Source organism: Oryzias latipes, chromosome 13 (genome assembly GCF_002234675.1).
Source record: "Oryzias latipes chromosome 13, ASM223467v1".
NCBI lineage: Eukaryota > Metazoa > Chordata > Actinopteri > Beloniformes > Adrianichthyidae > Oryzias > Oryzias latipes.
The window spans coordinates 13,087,659-13,112,805 of NC_019871.2; the positions used below are offsets into that span (position 1 = coordinate 13,087,659).

The window sequence follows — 25,147 nt, forward strand, 5'->3', positions numbered from 1 at the left end:
CCAAGTGCCACTCCTTTCAGCTAAGAACAGGAATCTGATGCTACAATTCATACAGACTCACCAATACTGGACAATAGAAGATTGGAAAAATGTTTACTGGTCTGATGAGTTTCCATTTCTGCTGCAACATTCGGATGGGGGAGAGATTTTCTTGGGAGACTTTGGGACTCCACAGCCTACCTGAGTATTGTTGCTGACCATGTCCATCCCTTTATGACCACAGTATACCCATCTTCTTATGGCTTCTTCCAGCGATAACATTCCATATCATAAATCTAGAATCATCTCTGACTGGTTTCTTGAACATGACAATGAGTTCACTGGACTCAAATGGCCTTCAAAGTCACCAGATCTCAACCCAATAGAGCACTTTTGGGATGTGGTGGAACGGGAGATTGACATCATGGATCTGCAGCCAACAAGTCTGGTTTTGGGTGCTGGCTCCTCTTTCCTCTCAGACCTCTAATGAGTTTATTTGGATTTATTTTGTGTCTGACCTTATTTAATGAACTGTGCTCTGTTTTTGAGCAAAGATGTTTCATTCCAGAGGGAGAATGGGAAGAGTTAGAGTGGCTTATTTAGTTACTTCTTTGGTCTCATTTTTACCTGCCATCACCAAAATAATAATATTTAACCTAACATTTCTCTTAAATAGCACGTACTTCACTGGGTATGGCAGGAACAACTGGGCATGGAAAAGAAAGTTGTTTTCCTTCACTAGGAAATGTTAATACCTCAGAAATTTCCTGTGAGCTTGGATCCACATCCTCCAGGGGGGTAGGTGGGGAAAATTTAGATGTGTGAGGGAATACTCAAGCAGAAGCTGAAAGTCAAGATGGCAGTTGGAGATTATTTTAAGATGAGTGAGGAAGGTTGGGTGATGATTCCTATTTAATGAGCTTTGCATCTCCTGAGGTGCATTTGATATTGCATCTTTTCCAGCATAGGGATCAATGTGGGGTTTGAAGACAAGAGTCCAATGATTGAACATTTGCTTTTAGGGAAAAAAAAAGATGAAATCCAAAACCTGGTTCAAACACAGAAACAATCTGATCATTGCAGACTTTGGTGTAAAGCCTAACAAAGTCTAAAATCTGTTTGACCTTATATTGCCACCAAAGTAATACCTTAGTCACATGCACGCTATGGGAGTTGACCTGTACAGGTGCTGTGGGTTTTTAGGGTATGCAGGCTTGTGGAGTGTCATAGACAGAATGTGCTGCATTTTACAGGGACTGAAGATGTGTTTCGCACAGTTCCTTTGAGGCTTGTGCAGCCACCTTAAGGGTGTCTGTTGTGCGTGTGGTAAATGGATCGGGACGTATTTGGAAAGGAAATGTAAATTACATGCACTTTTTTAAGGTTGTAGAAAGGTTTTCTCCATAAATCTACAGAGAAAATGTTTGTCTTGACTTTCAGATATAAGCCAGAAGATGTCTAAAGAGATTAGGCAAGTCTTTGGACCGTGCAACTACAGGTGGTCTTAAATCCGAAAAAATACAAATCACACACGTTTTCGGTTCTCAGCAGAAGAACTAAAACAAAAAAAATTGGGAGCAACTGATCATTGTATTTTTTGGCAAGACAAAGAGAAATTCTGGAAAAAAAGGGATGACTTCAACCGAGCCGGTTTGCCAATTGTTGGAACACTTGAGTCACAGGGAAGGCTGGACAGAGAGTACGGCCAAATTTGAATTTTATCAAGGACGCAGGTGAAAATGTTTATGTCTATAACAAATCAGTGAGTCTGAGTTTGAGTGCAATTCATTGTACATTGATTGTCTTTAGTTTGTACAGAGATGAAGGCTGAGAATGTCTGGAAGGATCTTTGTTCACACAAAAACAACAGAGAACCACTATAAACACAGTTTTAGTGGAAAAGCCAGCAAGACTTTGGAACATCTAGGCAAACAAAACTAGTGACCACAAAGTTTTTAATAGTCAAGAAGAAGCTTCTGCATGAGTCAAAACTGATCCTTAAAAACATAAACTTTAGATCACAAAATGATCATGTTTTCCATGTAAAGAAACTCATGCTGAAAACATTTCACTATGTTAAATTTGTTGTCTTGAAGCTTAGTCACGGCAGCTAGACCTATTTTCTTTGCTTCTTGAACATTTGCAGTTTTGTTGTTATAGAAATTATGCATACATTTTACAAAATAAACTATATATGTATTAAGTCACATAAATTTACTTGTTACTCTTTCTACATGATTTTTTCCAGATTCATGATGGACATTTTTTATTTCTTGTATATATTAAAAATGTAGCACCATATTTTTTATTCATTTCACAAAATGTTTTTTTAACATGTAAAATCTTTGGAAAAACGATGTAATCCTTACTGTTATTTTTGTAATAATATAAGTAAGCTTTGTACTTAAAAAGAAAACGTGTATTTCTTAACCCTTGTGCAATCCTAGGCACTTTAACATTGGGAGTTGGGTCATCTAGACCCACTAAACAGTGCGCTAAACCTTTTTTCTTCAAAGGTTTGTGATCTTCACTGGTGTCCATGGATTACATGAAATTCTCTTCACCTTTATCCACCTTTGTCATGGTAGGGAGAACACGTCAATGCAAGGATCTGGGTCATCTGGACCCCATAGGATAGCACAAGGGATAATAGTCAAACTGTTTTCATGCAATAATTAGACTTGAAATCTTCTGTTATTTATTTATGACTGTATTTATTGAATCAGGTTTTAATATAGCTGTTTCTGTAGATATGATCTTTTTTCTGAGTTGCATGAGAAACTGCATAGCTCCTTGAAGTTGTTGATTTTTAATCTGCAGCTTTTTGTCAAGCTCTACTTTGACCTACAGCTATTCGGATAGCTTCATGGTTAACCAAAATCGTCCTTCATTAATAACCCCATAAGCAATAAGAGCCTATTATGTTTGTTATGAAGAAGGGTTCAAATCCTCCTGTGTATCCACAGCTACAGGAAATGCAACTGAAGTTATTGCAGCCAAAGGAGCTTGTATTTGTTATTTTCTCGAAGGACACATAAAATCAATACTGGATGTGCTTAATAAAGAGTTATGCAACAAATCCTTCACTTATTAGTTCAGGCACATAGTCTTTGTATTCATTATATTTTTGAAGACCAAAACCATGCAGAAGGTTTGTTCTGCACACCACACATAATAATGATCTTTTGTTACCTTCTGTTGGTCTTGCTGCCTTATTTAAATAAAATACCTCAAAGATAAATTAAAGTTTTAGTTTTGAGTCACCTTTAGTGAATACGCAGAGTAAGCTGGTTATTATTCACTGCATGCAAGGTTGAACTGTTATTTCAGTGGTTAGGTTAGAGTTACTCACGCCATCTCTCCACCAGATGGCGCTATATCACAACGGCTGCTGCAACAACCCAATCCACTTCATTTTGGGTTTCAGCTGTCAGGTCAGCACCCTGTAAACTATTAAGGACATAATAATAATGTTGTTGTGCTCAGCAAGATGCTGGATTTTGCAAGCAGGAATGTAAAAATGAAGCAGTGTCTGTATTTATGGTGAAACATGACAGAAGCATTAAAGTCACTTTTGGCAGCAATCAGAATCAGAATCAGCTTTATTGGCCAAGTATAGCGCAAACCTATTTGCTCTCGTGCAAATAGGTTTGTTTTAATTGTGTCAGAGAGCAGCGGATAGCACTTCATTAAAATGTGCTCAAAGTGCCAAGACTTTTTCTTTGTTTTATTATTCAAATCTTGTTTATGTAAGACATTTTAGCTTACATAAAGTCTATTCCTTGAAGCTAACTGACTAGAATTACCAGGTGAGTTGTAGAAAGCAAAGCATTCTTCCTTTTTCCCCCCTTTCAGCTGTTCCCATCAGAGGTCATCATATCAACTGTTTCCATATCAGCCTGTCGTCTGCTTCTTTTCTCACACTCACAGCTGCGTATCCTCTTTTGCAACACACATAAATCTCCTCATTGGTCTTCCTGTTCACTTCTTTCTTGGCTGCCCCATGTTCACCCCACTGTTTTCTCCATGTCAAAATCGCATCAGCCTGATTTCATGAATAAAGTCGAAAAAAGTCCAGCGTTAGCTCTACCACTAAAATGCTCTGGTCCATCCTCGTCACGCAAAAAGAAAAGTTTGACACTTTCAGCTCCTCCTGTTGCTGTTTTTCACTGATCTTTGAATCGTTCAACTCACACTTTTTAATAAATTTTTACTGAATTTTACATTATTTTTAACTACATGTGATTTTATTTTTATTTTGGGGTTTTATCACAGGCTGTCAGAACTGTAAACTCAGAGTGCACTTTCATCCCCCTGCGCCTTGTAATCTCAGTTTCATCTGCTTCCTTTTTATTTGCACACATGCATTACGTCCTTCTGTGACAAATGTTCTCTCATCTTTCCACAGCATCCATATCCCTGCAGATTTTTCTCTGTTGGATTCATACTTAAAATGTTCCCCATAATATCATCTGGAAGTCCACAGGGATTCCGTCCTGACCCCATCTGTTAGACTGTTTAGAGTCAATCAGTGATGAACGCCCACTTTGAATACCTAACAGTTTCACAGAAACAAATTCAATGCTTACTTTAGTTTTAGTAGGATTCTTCTTAAGACTTTTGTGGGCCAAGCGTTGGCTTTTCTGACATGTTTAAGAAGAGGTTTCAGAATCCAACAGGGTAACTTGGAGCCTCATGGAACAATTAAAGTGAAGAAGACAGAGACAGACACTGCAACTGTTTTTTAGGAAACAGTGGTGCAGACTCCTCTTTCTAATTTACAACTTGGGTCATGTAGATGACAATTAAGATCCCCAAGCTTGTCCTGCTCCTCCACCATGCAGCTGTCACTCAAACATTTTATCCTCCCAGTTTCTACATCACCTCTTTTGGTGTAATGAAGCTCTAGCAACCTAGTATCTCCAAGCTATGTTGCCCTGGGTGTCTCCACTTTGACGCCAGTGCTTTTTCCACTCAATCCACCCTCGTCCAAAGTCTCCTTAACCTGCCATCACATTGATGGATTTAGGAAAATTGGTCCAATAGTTTCCTCCTGTCATCCAGTTTCTCCTTAATGTCCATCTGGTCTTTTGTTTGTTATCTTTTTCTGACTATGTAGTTGCATGCATGCAAAACTAAATCCAACTTGGCAGTTGCTTGTCAAAACTTTTTCCTTTGTTATGAAAATGTTAGCTACAAATCTTTACAGAACGAACATATATGTTTTGACTGATTGTTTTTCTTTTTTCTTTTCTTTTATCTTTATATATATATATATATATATATATATATATATATATATATATATATATATATATATATATATATATATATAAAGATATACTTCTTTGGATTATTACATGTCGTGAATGCTTGAAGGATAGGTTGCTTGAAATATGATGTTCCTAAAAGATAATTCACATCCCTTTTAAACCTCAATTACAATAATATAGCTGTAAATGTCCTAAATCAATGTCCCTCCTCACTCAAAACTCCTCTTCTCTAGGGTCCCTCTGAGTCTCCTTCGCTGAAAAGAAGTCTGTTTTGCTAACCCAAGAGGTGAAGGATCAAATATGTGGAAATCGCACTAAAAGACCAACTTTGAACTCAGGCTGACCTGCTTTCACGTTAAACGTTTTCTACATGAGAACATGGACTGGAGGAAAAGCAATATGTCAGATTTGAGCAATCCAAAATCATAAAACTAAAGTTTTATGAATTTGACAGCAGTAGATAGGTGTGACATTGTGACTGAGCTTAGCTACACATATTCAAACTAGAAACTGTCAGAGGTTTTAATGCTACTTAGTGTCATGGTTTCAGTTTGTTGTGTCGTGTTTTTTCATTTTAGTTCTTGTTCTGTCTTGTTTGGTTCTGTTTCCTGTTTTATTTTGAAAGGTTTCCTGTCTTGTTACTTGTGCTTTACTTCCGTTGGTCCCCATCTGCCCTGATCGTGTTCACCTGTGTCTTGTCTGCCCTGCTTGTATATAAGTCCTGTCTCTGCCTTCCTCTTGTGCTGGTCCATTAACTTCTGGTCGTGTGTTTAACGTCTTCATGTGTCTTCGTCCGTTCATGCCATGTTTCATGCCACGCCACAGTGAGTTTTTGTTTTGTCATCCTGCTCTGCAGTGCCTTTTGTTTGTTGTTTATTAAACCCCCTGCCCTGGAACTGTTTGCCTCCTGCCTCTGCTTCTGGGTCCAACCGTCTCTCGAGCCACCCCCCTCACATGACAGAATGGACCAGCCCTATTTTCTGGACCCAGCAGAGCGGGACATGCGGCTTCTGGGGGCCTACTGCCAGGAAGCCGAGCATAAGAGGTCTTATTGGGTCTTCGACCAGGCCCAGTTCTCCTCGTATGCCTGGAGTGAGAGCCCCCTGGACTTTTCTGGGACTTTTCAGGGTGCCGCCTGCGCCCCGACCCGTTCCGGCTCCCAAGGGGGTTCCGCCTGAACCCCGACCGACCCCCGCTGCCAAGGCCACGCCTGACCCGCCAGAGCCCGACTGCTGGCCCGACCCGCCAGAGCCCGACTGCTGGCCCGACCCGCCAGAGCCCGACTGCTGGCCCGACCCGCCAGAGCCCGACTGCTGGCCCGACCCGCCAGAGCCCGACTGCTGGCCCGACCCGCCGGCCGACTCCATGCCTGACGACGCCTCCATGCCTGACGACGCCTCCATGCCTGACGACGCCTCCAAGCCTGACGACGCCTCCAAGCCTGATCTGCCTCGCCGGACCGCTCGGCCCCCCGGCCGTCCTCCGGACCTGCCTCGCCGGACCGCTCGGCCCCCCGGCCGTCCTCCGGACCTGCCTCGCCGGACCGCTCGGCCCCCCGGCCGTCCTCCGGACCGGCCTCGCCGGACCGCTCGGCCCAAGCCGTCCCAAGCGTATTTTTCATAAATACGCTTGGTTGCCTCAAAACGTCATATTAGTCTAATTTCTGAGATAAATCCATTATGATTAGTTATTCTTCTGTTTTTCAGTGCAGATTTTCTCATATTGATCTGCGTTTGAATCTGTTTGCCACAGAAACTGGATTTCTGAAATCAGTCGAATGAACAAAGCAGCAAACACACATTTCCTCAAATGAGTTCTAGCATCTTTGAGGTCAGACATTCACATGTAAACAAGGCTCGAAGATGCAGCACATCAACCAGTGACCTCAGAAAGACACAATGGTATAAACATAAACAATTCCATCATGAGGGTTTTGGCTCTTATCTCTGTACAATTTCATGCAGATGACACCATTTAACATTTTCTAAAAACACAAGGTTTTAATTAGTTCAAACCAGTACAAGATCAAAATGGTAAATGGAAAACATAAAAGGGCACTGGATTTATCTGTAAACTGGCTTGTGATCAGGAAAATGAAGTCATGAAATTCCAGATAGAAGTAAAGCAAAAAACAACAGAGTAAAATCTGGGGGAAGATTAAAAAAAGAAAAGAACAAAATTATAAAAAAATTGGATAAAACTTTAGTTCTCTTTGGAAAGCTTGGAAATGTGGATGGGCATGACTCCTTGAATGTAAGTATGAGATAAAGAAAAGGGAAACAAGAGGAGTGAACATTTTTTGTACATTAGGAAAAAAGCTAGAGCTTGCATTTTTATGAGTTGTTAGAGTAAAAAACATAAAACAGCTTTTTGCAAAAAAAAGCAAAAAAACAGCTGCCTTTTTCTGCATTTGTGTGAGGCTGTACCACATCACAGTATGCATATACGAAAACAGCTTTTCATGTCTGTAAAAGTTCAGATAAATATTGTGTCGAAAAAACCTCTTTCTTGCCTAATGCAATTTGCAGAAAAAAAATCTAAAAAAGACACTGCCAGCCGAGGTCATTTCAAACCGAGTTAGAATCAAAGAGAATACAAATTGAGTTTGAATAAATAACTTCGATTTCTTTTCCAGTGTTTTCCAAACTCTGTCTTCACCAATGAGGCAAATTCATCTGTTTCTGTTTAGTAAAATATTCAATACTCACTGGCGCAAAAACATCAGATCTTTTGTAATGTTGCTGATAAGATCCTCCTGGTTTTATGGGCATAAACTATTTTTCTGTATATTTGTTCATTCACGCATTCAGGTTAATTACCGATTCTAAAAATAAAAAAATAAAAATCATTAAGAAGCTAAAAACATTTCTTCTGCCAGAATAAAGCGTTGTTTGTTTAGTGATGAAAAGACAGAGCGTAATAAACAGAAATAGAACTTAATTGCAATGAAAGTACAATTTTAAAAGCAAATACATTGTTTATAAATCAACAGTTCAAAGTGTGTGTTACAAAAAAGATTAGTTGTTAATTTTTGTCACACTAAACACAATTTTTGACAAATAGCATAAAGGATGTTATCCAAAAACACTGTTTTTTGTAAGCTCAATGTGTAAGGCATTGTTTACTGGGAATGTCAACTTCACAATAAAAATACTTTCTCAGAATCACTATTTAGCAGCTCTCGACACAAAATCACTTTTTTTATAAGAAAAGGTTTTAGTGAAAATTGTCTACAATGTTTCTAGTTTTTGTCTACAAATTTGGGAGACCTTACCTTTCTTACATTTTATTTATTCAAAAAATGTTTAAAGCAATAGTTAACATGTAACAGTCAATATGAATGTACTTTCATTCATAAGCTCTGCGTCTTGAAGAGTAGGACGCTGTCCTTGTGGTTCTGGTTCATCTGGAGTGGATTAAAGTCAAAACACAAACAATAGTTTTGCCAAAGAACCAATGGATCAGCAGAAATTGTTTTTTAGCCACATTTATACACATGCAGGTTTTGTGAAGCTCTCTCCTGAACTCAGCACTCCAAACATGTCATCACATAGATTTTGCATTTCATTTGGCCAACCTCTAAAATAATATGAAACATACATAAATGTGCATTTGTCTGTCTTAAATTGTTTTGGACATTTAACACACTTTTGCTCATTTTGTTTTAGATATCCTGCATTAAATCCTGTTTGTTTGAGCCCCAATGAGCTTTTTTAGCGTGTTAATCAAAGGTAATCATAGGGTACAATATATTGAAAAACTGTGTAATACTGTCATTGCACCAATTAAACTCATTTTTTACATTTGTCTTTTTGTAAAAATGGAAAGAAATAAACTGTAAATATAACACTTAAACCATATAATTATCATGCCTAAAGAAAAAAACCTCACTACTAAACTTGAGTAGATTTTACAAAAAGACTTTTACAGAAAAAAAAGTCTCATAAGTTAAAGCTTTTGTCCTTTTAAGTAAGAAATAAGGCAGTCGTTCACTTGAGAGGAATAACAATTCACAGTCTGGTCAACTACAATCCTGCTTGCTGTGAAAAGTAGTTCCAACATTCCAAAAAATAATCAATTGTGTAAGAACTTTCCATGAACATTTCATTACTTCTAAGCCAGTTTTAATTAAGTAAAGTGGCAGCGTTATAATAAAAGTGCATAACTTTAAAAAAAATAAAAGCTCCTCATCAGCATGAGGAGAAAACTATTTATTTAAATTTGGACACTATATAATCACTAAAAACATCTGTGTGGTTATGCTGACTTTAACATAATAAAAGTACTAACAAAAAGTGTTTTTTTTATTTCAGAACACAGCCTTACTCTTTTTTAGTTGGAAAATATTTAAACTTTCAATCACTTTTAATCAGTTTCCAGAGGTGTGCATTTTTTATACATCTAACAACTTACTTTCTAAAATGAAATAGCTTCTTAACTCTGCAAGTTTTGTTCTGGACTGCTGATTGGGTTCAACTTAAAGGTCAGAAGGAGGATTAAAAAAAAAGTGGACCACAACCACATTTCACATTTTGCCATTTAAGAAGTGAATGAAATTGTATGTATAACGTCTGCTTTGACTTTCACAACAAATCTGCAGTGTTGATGTACCGAGGACACTTATCACATCAAAATGGAATATTTATCTGCCTTTTAGTCATAGTTCTGTTAACAATTGAAACCCAAAGATCAAGGCAAAGTTGCTAATTGTTCACTGACCATCTGGCATATCACATTTAAGCTCTTGATCGCATAACCCAAACAGTATTTCTTTGCTGGCAGCTGATTAGTTACTATTGTTCCAAGTGATTCAACTAAATGAATATTCCTTAGCTATTGTTGGGCAATGATATATTTCATGAGTTCAAATGTATGTCCCCCGCCCCCCTTCCGAGCACTGCTTGGTTGAAGTTGCTCTCGTATTGCACAGCAGCAGATTGTAGGGGGGCGGAGGAGGCAAAAGTTAGCACTCAGCTGCAGGCACTTATACAGAAATGCTTCTGGTCCATGATCTGTTCTTCAGACACTCGGGGAAAAGGATCAAACTGAAGAACTGCTGCAACTGCATGTGGACTTACAACTATTTCATCAGGATTTTGGTTTTCTTCCCTGTGTTTTTCTCAGCAGCTGTCGATGCAGCGAGAGAAACCAGAGGTAATGCACTTTTTAGAGCTGAAAATCTATGGTATGATTTCTTAAGTAAGATTATTTAAAAAAAAAGCATAAATTGGGATTTTTTTTCAATGTTCAATTTAGAATTTCTTTAAGATTTGAAAAAAACTCCCAGTCTTGTGATTTTATAGAAGGACTTCTGATTTAAATCCTTACTTTTTGTATATTTTTCATTTATATCCCCAAAAAACGCTCAAATGAATAATGACATTTCTGAGTCATGCAGAGAATCTTTGCTGATCAGACACTTGTAAAATATTTCAAAGACACTTTGCTATGATCGTTGGAACATCTCACGTCATTATTTAAAACAGCCATGTTTTTTAATGCACCAAAACCTTTTAGGTTTACCAGTACTTGCACCAATGCGTTTGATTTTATTGTTACAGCTTTTCTACCTGAAGTGGACACTAGTTTGGTTCACCTCTGGGAAAGTTCATCAGTGTGCAATCTTTTTTTCTCAGGTGTTTTATTAATGGCCGGGGTCAAAGTGTAGCTAAAACACAGTCCCTGTTGAAGATGAGACTGTGCGTCTGCAGTTCTTCCTTAATGCTGATGTGGAGGCTCAGGATTCTTCTGTTTCTGGCTGCCGTGCAGCTGTCAGGGGCCGACTGTCCCAAATCATGTGTCTGTCACGTCCTCGCTGAAGTACATTGCACCTTCAGATACCTAACCGCAATCCCGGACCACTTCCCGGCAGCTGTGGAAAGAATTAACCTCGGGTAAGTGTTAAGTTTCTTCTCAAGCTTCAAGAGGAAGGAATAATTAGAATGATTTATTTAACTTATTCCATACTGTCAGAACAGATACTGTTAGCTCCTACATTTGCATTTTTGTGATCTAAACTTAAACATATCTATATTGACCCCACTTCTTAAAACGAAATTTTCATCCAAGACTGGCAAAAATATAAATAAATAATAATAACAAGATTTATATAGATGTCCAGAACTAAAATGTGCATTAATTGAAAAAAAAAAAATGTAAATACATTTTTTTACAAATTTGAATAAAACCTTTTTAGGCTTAATTCAATCTGAACCAACTACTTATAAACAAATATAGTGACTGCTTTTATCAATAAAAGAAGGCTAAGGCCTTCTGAGGGAGCTAATGTTGATTGTCTCCTGTACTTTCCCCTTGACATTAATGTAAGGGGTTGTTAAAATGAACATGCAAGGAAAAAAACAAATGTCTTGCAATTGTGTACTGAATTGTCGCTTATTAAGTTGCTTATTTTAAAACTGTTTTGCAACTGAAAAAAAGCAATACTGATCACTGGTAGAATAGTGGCAATCAAACACAAGTGCATAGTTGGATTCTTTTAATTTCAACTGGACCTCTCCTTAAAATTAAGACCACATCTAAAGCAAAATTTTCGTCACATGAAACTGAGTCAGCTTCTTGGATTCACACATTAATTTGCTAATATAGCTGCATAATACTTCTGTTCTTGGAGCCTTACCTCTCTGTGGTGTAGAGGCCAGTGTCTCTGCTGTTATTACCAATGAGTGTTCTCTTTCTGTTATGACAAGTTGATACATGTCACAGTAATCATGAATGAAAGAGGAAAGCAGCTGCTCTCCTCTCCAGTTTAGAGTGAAAACACTATAAAATATGCGGTCTTGTGCAGTCCTGCCTCACGTTACATTGAAGCTTACTTTAAGATTTAGACCAAATGTTTATCTTTTAATGCAACATTTGTCCAGATCAAAATCATTGGTGCAGTGCAGCAATGTATTGTTAAATCGTCCTGAATGGAAAATGTTAATCCAATTAACCATGTTCAGAATAGTTTTCAGTGCTGCAAAAATGTAAGACATTTCATTTAAAATTGTGAAGTAAAATCTGGCTTTTTTTCCGCAATGCAAAAATTGTTCTATAAGTTAACTGGTATCACCAGATTACCCCTTTGTCTGCATTGCCCCAACAGTGGCTGAGTGAGCTCTAACAACCCTGTGACCAAAAAGGATTCAGCTGGTTCTATGGATGGATGGATGGATGGATGGATGGATGGATGGATGGATGGATGGATGGATGGATGGATGGATGGAGTATTCATTTGAGTTTATGACTCAGATTAGATTTTAAAAATGGTTAAAACTCTTTAAAAACAGAGAATGTTTTTTAAAAATGTTGTGTAATTGTTTAGACCTCAGACAAACACAAACAAATGTGTAAATATTGTTGTGATCCCAATTAAAATTAGTCTAGCAGACCTTTGTGTCTGGTAAATGTGTACTTTCAGTAAAACTGATGACAAAAAAGCTGATATGAAAGACTGAAGTTTATTTTTTATGTGCTACTAGGTACAACAGTATTACAACGATAGGAAATAATGACTTCAGTGGCTTCGCAAAGTTGCAGCTGTTGCTGTTGCATAGCAACACCATACACAGCATTGACGAAAAAGCCTTCCAAGATCTCAAATCTATACAGGTAAAGTCCTCTGTCAGCCTTTTATTGAATTTAATAATGCTTGACTATTAAAACACAAACGAAACAAAAAAAAAACTCAATTCCTGTTTTTGGTTTTCTAATGGATTTACATTATTTTTATGAAGAGAGTATTTCTTTTACTATCACATGATCGATCAATAATCATCATTTAATTGTGTTCACGTTAGATGAAAGAGAAACAGCAAACACTGTAAGACAGTAACACATGCATCACAGACCCAGAAATTGGAGTTATTTTGGTTTTGTATGACAAAATGACCAATATTATAACAACCCAAAACAGCTATTTTTATTTTAAAAAGTTTAATTTAATTGTCTTTAATTTTATTTGGAAATCAAAATCTGAAATCTATTCCTAAATTTGGTTTAAATATGTTCTAAAAATTTCATAGATTCCCTGCCCGTTTTTAAAATGTATCATGACAAGACAATTATAATGTTTGTTTGCAAATCAATTTCAAAAGTCAGTTTTGTTTGACAAGCTCTTTTGCTTCCAGGTGCTAAAAATATCACACAACAAATTAAAGGAAATCAACAAGGAGACCTTCAAAGGCCTGGACAGACTTTTGAAACTATACATAGACCACAACCAGATAGAATTTATTCACCCAGAAACTTTGTATGGCCTGACTAACTTGCAGCTCATCAATCTGGAAAGCAACCACCTCCAGCAGCTCCATCCAGATACATTCATCACAATGAGACACAGCCAATTTTTTAAGATTTCCTCAGTAAAAACTATTCACTTGTCGGACAACCTGCTGACCACTCTACCCACAGATATTTTCTCAGGCTGCTATCAATTAGAAAACCTTTTCCTCCATGGCAACCCCTGGAAGTGTGACTGTCGCATGAGGTGGCTGTCTACATGGGCTCAGAGGAACACAGGTGTGTGGTACAGAATCCTCAAAATATTTGTAGATACTTTAGAATGAACCAAGGTGACAGACTGATTATGCATGCTTGTAAACAAGAATCATCAGGAAGAATGAGCCATATAGTGGAAGCACTTTCTGTCCAGCCCTTAAGCAGCATGAATTTTTATTCCATCAAAAGTGTTGGTTCTGCTGTGGCACTTCAAAAAAGACAAAGATATCTAAGGGAAACAAATCTTTCCAATGACATCATTGGAAACAGAAGATAATGTCATTTATCATAAACACTACAGACAGTGTAAGATCTAAAAGAACAAAAATGCAGCTTTTTATTGATGCCGTGACTGTTGCAAAACTCTGTCCTGTCTTACTGTCAAGTTTTGTTTTGGCTGCCTGGCTTATGATGTGGAAACAGTAAATATTCTTTTCTCCCCTGAAACCTGCCGAATGTGAAACTACTTGATAATTGTTTCCAGGTGTGCTGAAATGTCAGCGAGACAGAAGATATCCAAAGGGCCAGCTGTGTCCTGTTTGTGCAAACCCTGCCTCTCGCAATAGACGCCTAACCCTGCTCCACAACGATGCCTTTAGCTGTACCAAACCATGGATCGAATCTCATCTAAAGAAGAAAAACATCATCCTGGAGGAGGGCGACTTCACTCCAGTTTACCCCAAGGACTTCATTGCCCCATTAGGCTCTATACAACTGAACCTGACTGACCACTTTTACAAGGACGCAAGTCTTTCCTGCACTGTCCAGAGGCCCACTGCGTTTGAGAACCCCACACAAACGTTTGAGGAGGAAGAGGGAAACAATGTCACTATGCTTACCACTCACATAACTACATATTTGATATGCAACGTTGATTATGAACACATCCAACAGCTCTGGGGGATTTTAACTGCTTACAGTGACTCACCTTTGAGGCTAGAAAGAGGTTTGATGCTGGCTCGAACACCAGAAATGGTGTACAGATACAGCCAGGTCAAAGATGAAGATGAAGAAACAGTCACAAACATCGAAGCTGAGATGAAAGCCTCTCCTGCATGGTTATTGCAAGGTGAGGTGAGCCTTCAGCTTGACCGAACTTCTACCACCTTCTCTACTTTGCATATTAAGTACCAATCTGTGGTTAACCTACGATTGGAAAAGAATCCACCTAAAAAGGACCGCTATGGATGGACCATTATCAAGCAAGACAATCAAACAAAGACAGAGCATGCTGTAATCACAGGTAAGAATAAAAAAAATTGTTCACACTTTTTACACAATAATTGTAGTCTTTGGCAAAATAGGCAAATATCAACACAAAAGTTCTTCTTTGGTACTTTTTTCATCATAATGAATAAAAGCAATCAAGAATAACATAAAATGTACTTGAAACCTAGGTGGTGTGGCACAGTTGAGCTGTCATTTAAAGGGTGAGCCAAAGCCTTCGATGGAATGGATTTTACCTGATGGAAGTAGAGTCAGAGCTCCTTATTTCAGTCAAGACAGAAGGATCATAATCACTGCTGAAGGAGAGCTAAGTCTTCGGGGTGCCATTCCATCAGACACGGGCCTCTACTGGTGCATCACCACAAATTACCTGGATGCAGATATCCTCATGTTCCGTGTGACAGTTCTTCCTCCTGATGTAGAAGAGATGGAGGTCAATGGTCTCCATCTGTCAGCATCACTAGGTGACAGTTTGATTTTTGACTGTGCCTCCTCTGGAAGTCCTGAAGGCTCAGTTTCATGGATTCTCCCAGACCACTCAATACTGTACAGATCTGAAGGGAACAAAAGGGTTTATGAAAATGGATCATTAACAATTCAGGGCCTTACAAAGAGGGATAGAGGATTTTACAGGTGTTTGGTTGCAAACCATCTTGGTGTTGACCTGCTTGTGTATCAGGTGACAGTCACTGAAGAAAAAATCAGACTGGAACCAGTTGTGGAAAACGAGGGATCAGGGATTGTACTGGAAGTTGAAATTGATTCTAGTTTGGAAGGAAAAATCATCAGCCATAGTGAGATGCCCTCATCCAGTCCTAACTACAGAAATAGTCAGGAATCCCGGACTATCACCTCAGATCGACCTTATCCAAAACCCAGATTTCAGGGGAGAAGAAATTTGGGAGGTAGACTGTGGCAAAGAAGAAGAGTGGCAACTCGCAACAAGCATGTTGAGAGTAGCAGGGTTTTTCATAAAGCATCTGAAAAAGTAGATCCACGAAAATTTGCAGAATTGATGAAAAAAGCTCAGGAAGGATTAAGAATAAAGACTGGCCTAAGAGAAGAGAGGGAAAAATATGAAAACAAAAGCAATAGTTTTTCTGATGGTGGCGAAACTGGGTCTGGTGAAGATCATGATAATGACCATTCTGTTTTTAAGTCTGAGGTAGTCAAACCAACCCCACAAACAATAGCCACCACACAAAAAGGAGAAACTTACAGAGTGACAACAGGTGTACCCAAGAATCTTGACATTGAAGATTCAAAGAGCTATTATGGTCATTCAAGACAAACAACAAAATATACAAATCCAGGAACAACTGATAAATCCACATTCAAACACCTCCCAACTTCAACTGATTATTACACTAAAGAAAAAGCCAGCATTCATCTGACAAACATGCATCCAGAAACTCAGCTGAGGGTTTTAGAAAAGGGCTTTAAGAAGACAGAAACATCTACAGAGGGGGCACTTTTGATAAACAAAGGTCCAAATACTATTCCAATGAAGGATGGAGCAAAACCAGTGGAGCTTGTTGTCCACACAGATGCTACCAGCCAGACCACTTTCACAGCCATCACCACCACAGAGAGATTACAGGACGAGATTTCCTTCCATACTACCCAGACAATAAAATCTCCAGGGCTACCTGCTGGGTCCACCATCATTTCTCAGCAGCAGATTCAAATCATTCCACGTTACAAAGGGAAAGGTCGCAGGAGGACGTTTCATAGTCACAAGAGAATCATTAAACCTGGTAGGATTAATGACATTAAGTCCTTCATCAATAGAGTCAAACAACCAACAGTAAGAAAGGAAGAAAATACTTCTGCTCCAATTCAAATTAATTTGACAACAGGTGAGGACATTTACAATTACTTTTATAATTTTTCAGCTGCGTCTTCTACAAATATCAGTTTCTCTGGTTAATAATAACTAAAATATATGTTTCTGTTCTTATTGTTTACTAAGATTGTGACTGTGATGAAGACAGCAAGAAGACCAAAGTCACTGATGTCCAGCTTAAAGCACCAAAACCTTCCTTCAGTCCATATCTGAGCACAACAGAAAGACTTAAGTCCACTCAAAAAACTTCAACTTCTACCACAAGTGATGACATTCATTCAAATCGCCCCTTCATTCATGGAAGAAATGCCTCAGAGGTCACACCAGAGGACATAACATCTGCTGATTCCCCTGACATGAATGCTACAAGTGATTCATATTTTACTACAAACAAAAAAGTTTCAGCTACCACAACTTCAGGTACTTCTAAGGTTATTCATAAAAAAAGTTATCGGAAACGACTGTTTGGAGGTCGAGAAAGGGCAAATAAACTAAGCAGATTAAGAAAACCACCCATTGCAACAAAAGCCTCAACTACAAAGAAGATTCCATCCACAACCACCATTGTTGCATCTACCACTAACTCACAGACCAAGATTGAGAGGCCGCCACTTTCTAGTCAGACACAAAGTAAACAAAGTTCCATAGAGGACAAGTATGAACGTTTAGACTCATCTGACTTTGAACTGAGAACAACAGGATTCACGTTTTATCATATAACCACAACAAGCTTGCCCTGTTATTCCAAAATTGCCACCACTGCTGGAACAAAACCAGAATTACAGACTCTACCTTCTCCACCCACAGTCAGCCCACATGTACTTGAAATTCCTAAGGAAATATTGTCATCTGGGTCTGGGGAATTACCTGATAATGTCAATATAAACAGGCAAAGTACTGGTGGGATCAGGAGATGGAAAGGGATGGGAAGGAGGAGGTCATTCCAGGGCAGGAGAATCTTGAAGAAACCTGGAACCACAAAAGCAACGCAAACCACCACGACTTTATTTTCTTCTGCTGATTTGACAGTCATGGAAAGTACAATGGAGGACACCACACAACCTCAACAAATTGTATCATCTTACAGTTCTCTCAACATACCATCGATGAAAATGAACCAGACAGCAGAAGCAGATTTCAGCAGTCTTGCTGTCTTTACAACCAACCAAACTCCTTTAGTGACTTTCTCTGCACATGAGCCAAGTACTACATTAGTTACTGGCACATTACACCAGCCATACACAGCAGCATCCAACAAAATTGACATAAAAAAACAACCCCAGCCACAGAAAAAAAGCCATGATACCACCAACATGTCAGTGAAAAGACTCGTACCTACTTTGCAAAGTGGTGGTGCAAGAAACAGGGAAGATGAAGAGCTTACCTTTGACAAGATGACCATCTATGAAACTCAGTCAGGATACAACTTTCCTGTTCCATTCAACAAAGAGTTGGACCATTCTAAATCTACGATTCATGATAAAGTCACAGACAACAAAGCTCCATCTTTCAGTGCTTCTGGACTTGAACCAATGTCAAAGGGTATCAAGAACAAGCCTCGAATAATTGGAGGAAACGCAGCTAGTTTTACTGTTTTGTCCAACTCAGATGCTTTCCTGCCATGTGAGGCTGTTGGAAACCCTCAACCTGTAATAACCTGGATGCGTTTCTCCAGCACAGGTAACATTCAATGGCATAAATTAACACAAAGAAACTCTAAGTCGATATTTTTCAGGTGTAAGAATTCATCCAAATATGTGTTAACAAAATAATTCTTGTATAATTGTAAATATCTGGCTATGTCATGTTGTGTCTTCTGCATTCAGATGCATTGTTGACATTGTTTTCTTCATGTGTTTGTTGTCATTTTCAGGGTGTTTTTCTTTTAATTCTTCATGTAACCTTAGGATAGTAAAATTTGTTTCTGTCTTTAATATTTTATCTCTTAGGAAGCACACTTAGCATCAGAGGAAAGATGGGCAAGTTTGACGTGTGGAGCAATGGTACCCTATCCATTCAGAAAGCTAATATCAAGGACCATGGCCAGTATCTCTGTCTTGCTGAGAATGATTATGGATCAGATAAACTTTTGGTTACTCTCTCTGTGGTAGCTTATCCTTCACGAATTCTGGAACCAAGAATGCGAGAAATCAAATCTCATTCAAGAAGCACGGTGGAAGTGACATGTAAAGCAGAAGGAAGACCAATGCCCACAATTTCTTGGATCTTGGCTAACAGGACTCAAATCAGGGGTCAAAACCCAGAAAAAGGACGAGTATCAGTATCTTCTGAAGGGACTCTTACAATTAACGATGTCTCTGTGTTTGACAGAGGTTTTTACAAGTGTATTGCCAGCAACCCAGCTGGAGCTGATACCGCTACAGTCCGACTGCAGGTGGTAGCAGCTCCACCAAATATTTTAGAGGAAAAGCGTCAACAATTGAAAGCAAGCTTAGGTCAAAATCTGTGGCTACCTTGCACTGGCCATGGTTCCCCTCAGCCAACTGTGCACTGGGTCCTCCAGGATGGATCAGTTATCCTACTTGACAAACCAACCAGTAACAAAAGGACAACTTTGTTTAAAAATGGAACACTATCTTTAAGAAATGTGACTCCTGCACATAATGGAAACTATGAATGCATTGCTACTAGCTCTACTGGTTCAGAGCGAAGAGTTGTGACTTTGACTGTAGAGACACATCAATCTGCACCTCAGATCGTGAAGACATCTGAGCTTGTTACAGAACTGTCTTATGGGGAACAGCTGAGACTTAACTGCTTAGCAATGGGTGACCCTAAACCAAAGATCATGTGGAGGCTACCATCTAGAGCGGTTGTTGACCATTGGCAAAGGTAATACATTAAAAACAATACAACTAAAAGATGCATGGAAATTATGCCACTTTTTTTTTTTTTTACAAAGGTGTATGCAAGGAGAAAGGAATTTAGTGGTGTTTGAAATCTGGGTGCTTATTAGTTGTTGCTTAGAGCATCACCTAATTTAAAGTAGTTAAATTGCTGGTTTGGTTTCGAGGAAATATAACACTGAAAGTCATAATTAGACTGATTTGTAATGCAGTTATTTTGTTTTAAGTGTATGAATTCTACAATTGGAAGTCTTGCATCTCACTGATTTTGAATAAATATATGTAGTTCATCGTCTTAACCACTATTTAAATTGTGCATAATCTTAATTCTATAGTTGATTGGGGGGAAAAAAGAAGAAAACCCCACAAGGTGTGGCTTACTATCAGTTTTAAAACCAAGATCAAGAGTTTTATCCTAAAACTTTTGTCCAAAAATATTTCTATTGCAAGCTTTTTTAGTTGAAGATTTAAGAAAACTCCTCAAAATCCTATCTTTATGACATATGTGAATTTTCTTTGTATTTACTGTCATGCTTTTTTGATTTATTGTTGTGATTTTTTGCAGGATGGGCAGCAGAATTACAGTTCTGGATAATGGCACTCTCATTGTGAACACAGTGATTGATAAAGATGCTGGGGAGTATCTTTGTGTGGCACAAAGCACAGTGGGCGATGATCTTCAACTCATGAGGGTCAGTGTTTCAATGAAGCCGGCCAAAATAGAGTCTAAGCTCTACAGAAAGAAGCAAATACATTTAGGTAATGATCTGAAAGTGGACTGTAAAGCTACAGGTGCACCAAAACCAGAGATCTCCTGGGGTCTGCCAGATGGCACAGTAGTTAACAGTGCCCTGCAGGCTGACGATGGCCACGGAGGAGGACGAGTACGCCGCTATACTCTGTTCGATAATGGGACTCTCTTTGTGAACCAGGTGTGTTTTTGTTAAAAAAGAAAAAAAAAAAAAACAATGCTAAATTTTGTCCAGACATTTTTTGTTTGTAACATTCTAATGAGTTTTCTGTTCAAACCCTAGTCCTAAACCTTTCAAATAAACTGTTTTTGACAATTCTTAATAAACTCAACTGGTTTCTACAAATAGTTCTAAAAAGTCTAGCAAATGCATTTGTGCATGGAATTTAGCACCTCTACCATGTTTTTTTTTTCCAGGTCAGTATGTCAGAGGAAGGAGACTACACCTGCTATGCAGAAAACAAAGTGGGAAAAGATAAGATGCACGTGCATATCACAGTTGTAACAGCTGCCCCCAAGATACTTGTCCCTAATCAGACCTATGCCAAGGTCAAGCCTGGAGGTAATGTTCGCTTTGACTGTGAAGCCCTTGGGGAGCCCAAACCTAATATTCTGTGGATGCTTCCAAATAATGATGAAATAGCAGCATCGAATGCACAGCACCTAATACATGTAAATGGTTCCCTAGATATCAGGAATGTGAAGCTAACTGATTCTGGAGAATATGTTTGTGTGGCTCGAAACTCTGGGGGAGAAGAAAGAAAAACATATAAATTGGAAATTGAAGGAAATCCACCAGTGATCAATGGATTCAGACAAAACAGGACTGTAATCAAAGATGTAACTGCAAAGCATGCCAGAAAACTCATACACTGCAAGGCTGAAGGTGATCCTCCTCCAACTATCACTTGGATAATGCCAGATAACATTTTTCTTGCTGCACCATACTTTGGAAGCAGGATAAATGTCCACCACAATGGGACTCTAGAGATTCGCAATGTGCGAGCTACCGACACAGCCGAGTTTATTTGCATGGCAAGAAATAGTGGGGGTGAGACAGTGATGATAGTACAGCTGGAAGTTGCTAATATACTTCGAAGGCCAATTTTTGATAACCCTTTCAATGAGCGCATTGTGTCCCGGACTGGAAAAACTATCATTCTTAACTGCTCTGCTCATGGGTCCCCAAAACCAGAGATAGTTTGGACTTTACCAAATGGAACACGATTGACTGTTGGGGCATACCATGGCTCTCATCATCATCTAAACAATGATGGAACATTGGTTATTTACAACTCGCAAAAAGGAGATTCTGGAAAATATAGATGTGGTGCAAAGAATAACCTTGGCTATGTGGAGAAGCTCATAATTTTGAATATTGGCCACAAGCCGTACATCTTAACGAGACCTCGGGGTATCATACGTGGCATGTCTGGGGAGCCTATTTTCCTTCACTGTTTGTCTGATGGGAGTCCTTCCCCGAGAATCTTTTGGACCCTTCCTGGAGGCCATACTCTTACCCGACCTCAAGTACTTGGCCGCTACCAGCTGGTGGAAAATGGCACTCTAGTTGTTAAGGACACTACCCTCAATGACAGAGGAAACTATGTTTGTAAAGCTCACAATGATGCTGGGGAGGCAGTTCTCACCATCCCAGTTGTTATCATTGCTTACCCTCCACGAATAACTTCAGGCTCTCCTTCTACTGTAAGGGTAGTACCAGGGACACCAATCCAGCTCAACTGTGCTGCCACTGGGATCCCCAAGCCAGAGATTACCTGGGAGCTTCCTGATAAAACAATTCTGTCAACTGCAGAACAGGGCAGGCCTAAGGGGAGTGAACTTCTCCACCCTGAGGGCACACTTATTATTCAAAGACCCACATCATCAGAATCTGGTAAATACAAATGTATGGCCAGGAATCATATGGGTACAGACTCTAAGATCACATATGTCCTTGTTCTTTAAATATCAGTGTAAATTAAGTAAAATATACTTTTTGGTGATTTTTTTTAAAAGAAATCTCAATCTTAGATGGGAAAAGAAACAAGAATAAAAAAAAATATAATAAACTGTAGATTTGTCTGTAGATTTTTCTGTACAGAATCATCAACTTGGAACTACCAAGCTGTTTTTGTAATATTGTTAAAGAACACTTATAAAGTCACAGTTTAAGATGATTCTCATTGGACCAATGCTAATTGTCAAATTGGAAATTGTCTTGCAACTGAGGACAAGTGTAGCTTCCTATCAGAAGTACTTTTGCTGTAACTAAATAAGAACTGAAAACTTCTTGTGTTTTATCTTTTTGGTTACAGAGCTTTAATTCCCCCTTACAGACAAATGATGGGAAAACTTCACATACAAAATGCCAATTTCCTGTAAATATGTTTTATAGTTAATACATTTTGTCTTGTTTTTAACAGTCTGTTAAAAATTATTTACAGTACATGTGCCATGTTTCAGTGCAAAACTGGTATTTTGATTAGCACACAGCCACTTAAAAAAGCTGAAAATGAAAAAAGTGTTTTAATATCATGTGTAGATACAATTCAAATCTAAAAAAACTGCTGATTTTATAGTCCAAACTAAAATATATTATCAACTAGAGGATTAAAAACAAAGAAGGGACAAAGAAAAATGGTTAAAGGACACAAACATGTTTTTTTAAAGATTTAAAATAGAAAACAAACCACTAAAAGTCTGACGAACTGAAATTGCCATGTAAGATTGGAGTAGATCTGTTACCGTGTGCAATAGTGATATTTGAATTTTTAAATTGAGTCATATCTGAAGGTATTTTTTCAAAATCTAAAAAGGACAAATGATGATGTGACCTAGAAGCAAGTTTTTTTTAAATCTTTTAAAAAAAATTAAAACAAACATAAATAAGAAAAACACTCAATTTAAAACTGCATTGTATCGTGGAATGGAATAACCTTAGCTGGGGCAAGTCTTCTCTTCAGACAAGGGACTTCTCCAGTCACCACCAATCAAACCTTCCTTTTGCATTTCTCCATTTTTTATAGACATCCTTTCCATTTGTTTGGAATCCATTTAAAAGATAATAAAAATGCTAACTTACTCTTAGAAGTGTTTTTCCTGATACTGGCTTAACACAGATTTAGATAGCTACTGTTTAATGGAAGTTTCAGAGATAAAGCACAAATTCCAATAAATCAACTTTTGACATCTCAAGAAAAACAGAATATTTCCTGAGTTTGGAGCCAGGGTAGAGCGGTGTGATAGAAACCAAGTAAATATACAAGAGAGGGAATTGCCGTCCATAAACTTTGGAATGCAGGCTACTTGTTTCATCATCGGAAAAAATAACTTACATATGTGACCCAACCAGTAATCAAACAAAAGGCAAAGTAGGTAAAAGGCACCTCATGTGGCTTTCTGTTATGACCGTCCATTAATCATTCACATCATGTGTGATCTCAGAGTATATTTATTCAGAGATGGTTTACAGTTCATGTTTCTTTAGTCATAGATAATAAAGGCATACTAAAGCATACATTTTTGTAGGAAGTTTGAACATCTAATTTTAGAAATGATTTCTGGTATTTCAAGCAATGAAAACAAAAATCTAATTTTAGTTGCACTGTTGCTCAACTAGAGCTAAAAAAAACATTTTTATATAAAGTGGGATTATTAAGAATGTAATAAAGTCAATTTTAGCATTACTTTTGTTCCCCACGTGTGAAGTTGAACTTTAGTCTCATCTCTTCTAGCAACAGATAATTTCCAGGCCCAACAATTAGCTACCATGTTTATATAGTAAAATTCCTCTGATTTAATTTACTGAACAAAAATTTAACAGAATTAAATTACACTGAACAAAAATGTAATTTCAACACTTTTCTTTTTGCTCCCATTTGAAATGAGTGTCATGGTTTGGGTTTCTTTGTATTTGTTTTTGCTTTCCGTCTTGTTTCTGTCATGTTTGATTTCTGTTTCCTGTTTTATTTTGAAAGGTTTCCTGTTTTGTCATGTTTTTGAGTTTTACTTCCTTGGTCCCAATCTGCCCTGATCATGATCACCTGTGTCTTGTCAGTCCTGTCTGTATATAAGTCTTGTGCTGGTCCATTAACGTCATTAATGTCTCTCATGTAATGTCTCTAACGTCTTTAACGCCTCTTCCTTGACTGTCTTCTGCCATGTTTCCATGTTTTGCCCACAGTGAGTTTAGTTTTGTTTTCCTGCTCTGCAGTGCTTTTTGTCAGTTGATTAAATCCCTTGCCCTGGAACCGTGTGCCTCCCTTCTCTGCGTTTTGGGTCCTTCATGCTTCCCAGCCCTCCCTACCTGACAATGAGTTGAACTCAAAGATCTGAAAAATTTTCTAGAAGCACAAAATAACAAGTTCTCCCCTTAAATAGTGTCCGCAAATCTGTCTAAATTTGTGAGAGTGAGCACTTCTCTTTTGCTGACATAATCCATTCCACCTCACAGATGTGCCATAACAAGATGTTGAGTAGATAGCATGACACCACTCGGAAACATGTCATTTAGTTTTCTTGGGGGGGGGGGGCAGGAAATCAGTCAGTATCAGGTCTTCAATTGTGGCATGTGGAATGTTAGACTGATAAGTATGCTGACCATGCAATAACTGAGATGTTTACAGCTTTTGTGTACAGATCCTTGCAACAGGGCCACACAGTATCATGATGTAACACGAGGTAATGTTTTTGGATATATGGC

The 25,147-nt window shown here is 38.3% G+C and overlaps 1 protein-coding gene across 1 annotated transcript; it reads left to right on the forward strand.

The window, feature by feature from the left end:
• The first annotated feature begins 10,235 nt into the window (after window positions 1-10,235).
• Window positions 10,236-23,765, forward strand: igsf10 (immunoglobulin superfamily member 10). Its single transcript, XM_011482489.3, has 10 exons — window positions 10,236-10,406; window positions 10,889-11,146; window positions 12,734-12,863; window positions 13,382-13,772; window positions 14,236-14,994; window positions 15,149-16,837; window positions 16,951-18,504; window positions 18,774-19,677; window positions 20,257-20,623; window positions 20,860-23,765. Exons 2-10 carry the CDS (start codon window positions 10,944-10,946, stop codon window positions 22,408-22,410), a joined length of 7,548 nt encoding a protein of 2,515 aa, XP_011480791.1. The 5' UTR covers window positions 10,236-10,406; window positions 10,889-10,943; the 3' UTR covers window positions 22,411-23,765.
• The last annotated feature ends 1,382 nt before the right edge of the window (window positions 23,766-25,147 follow it).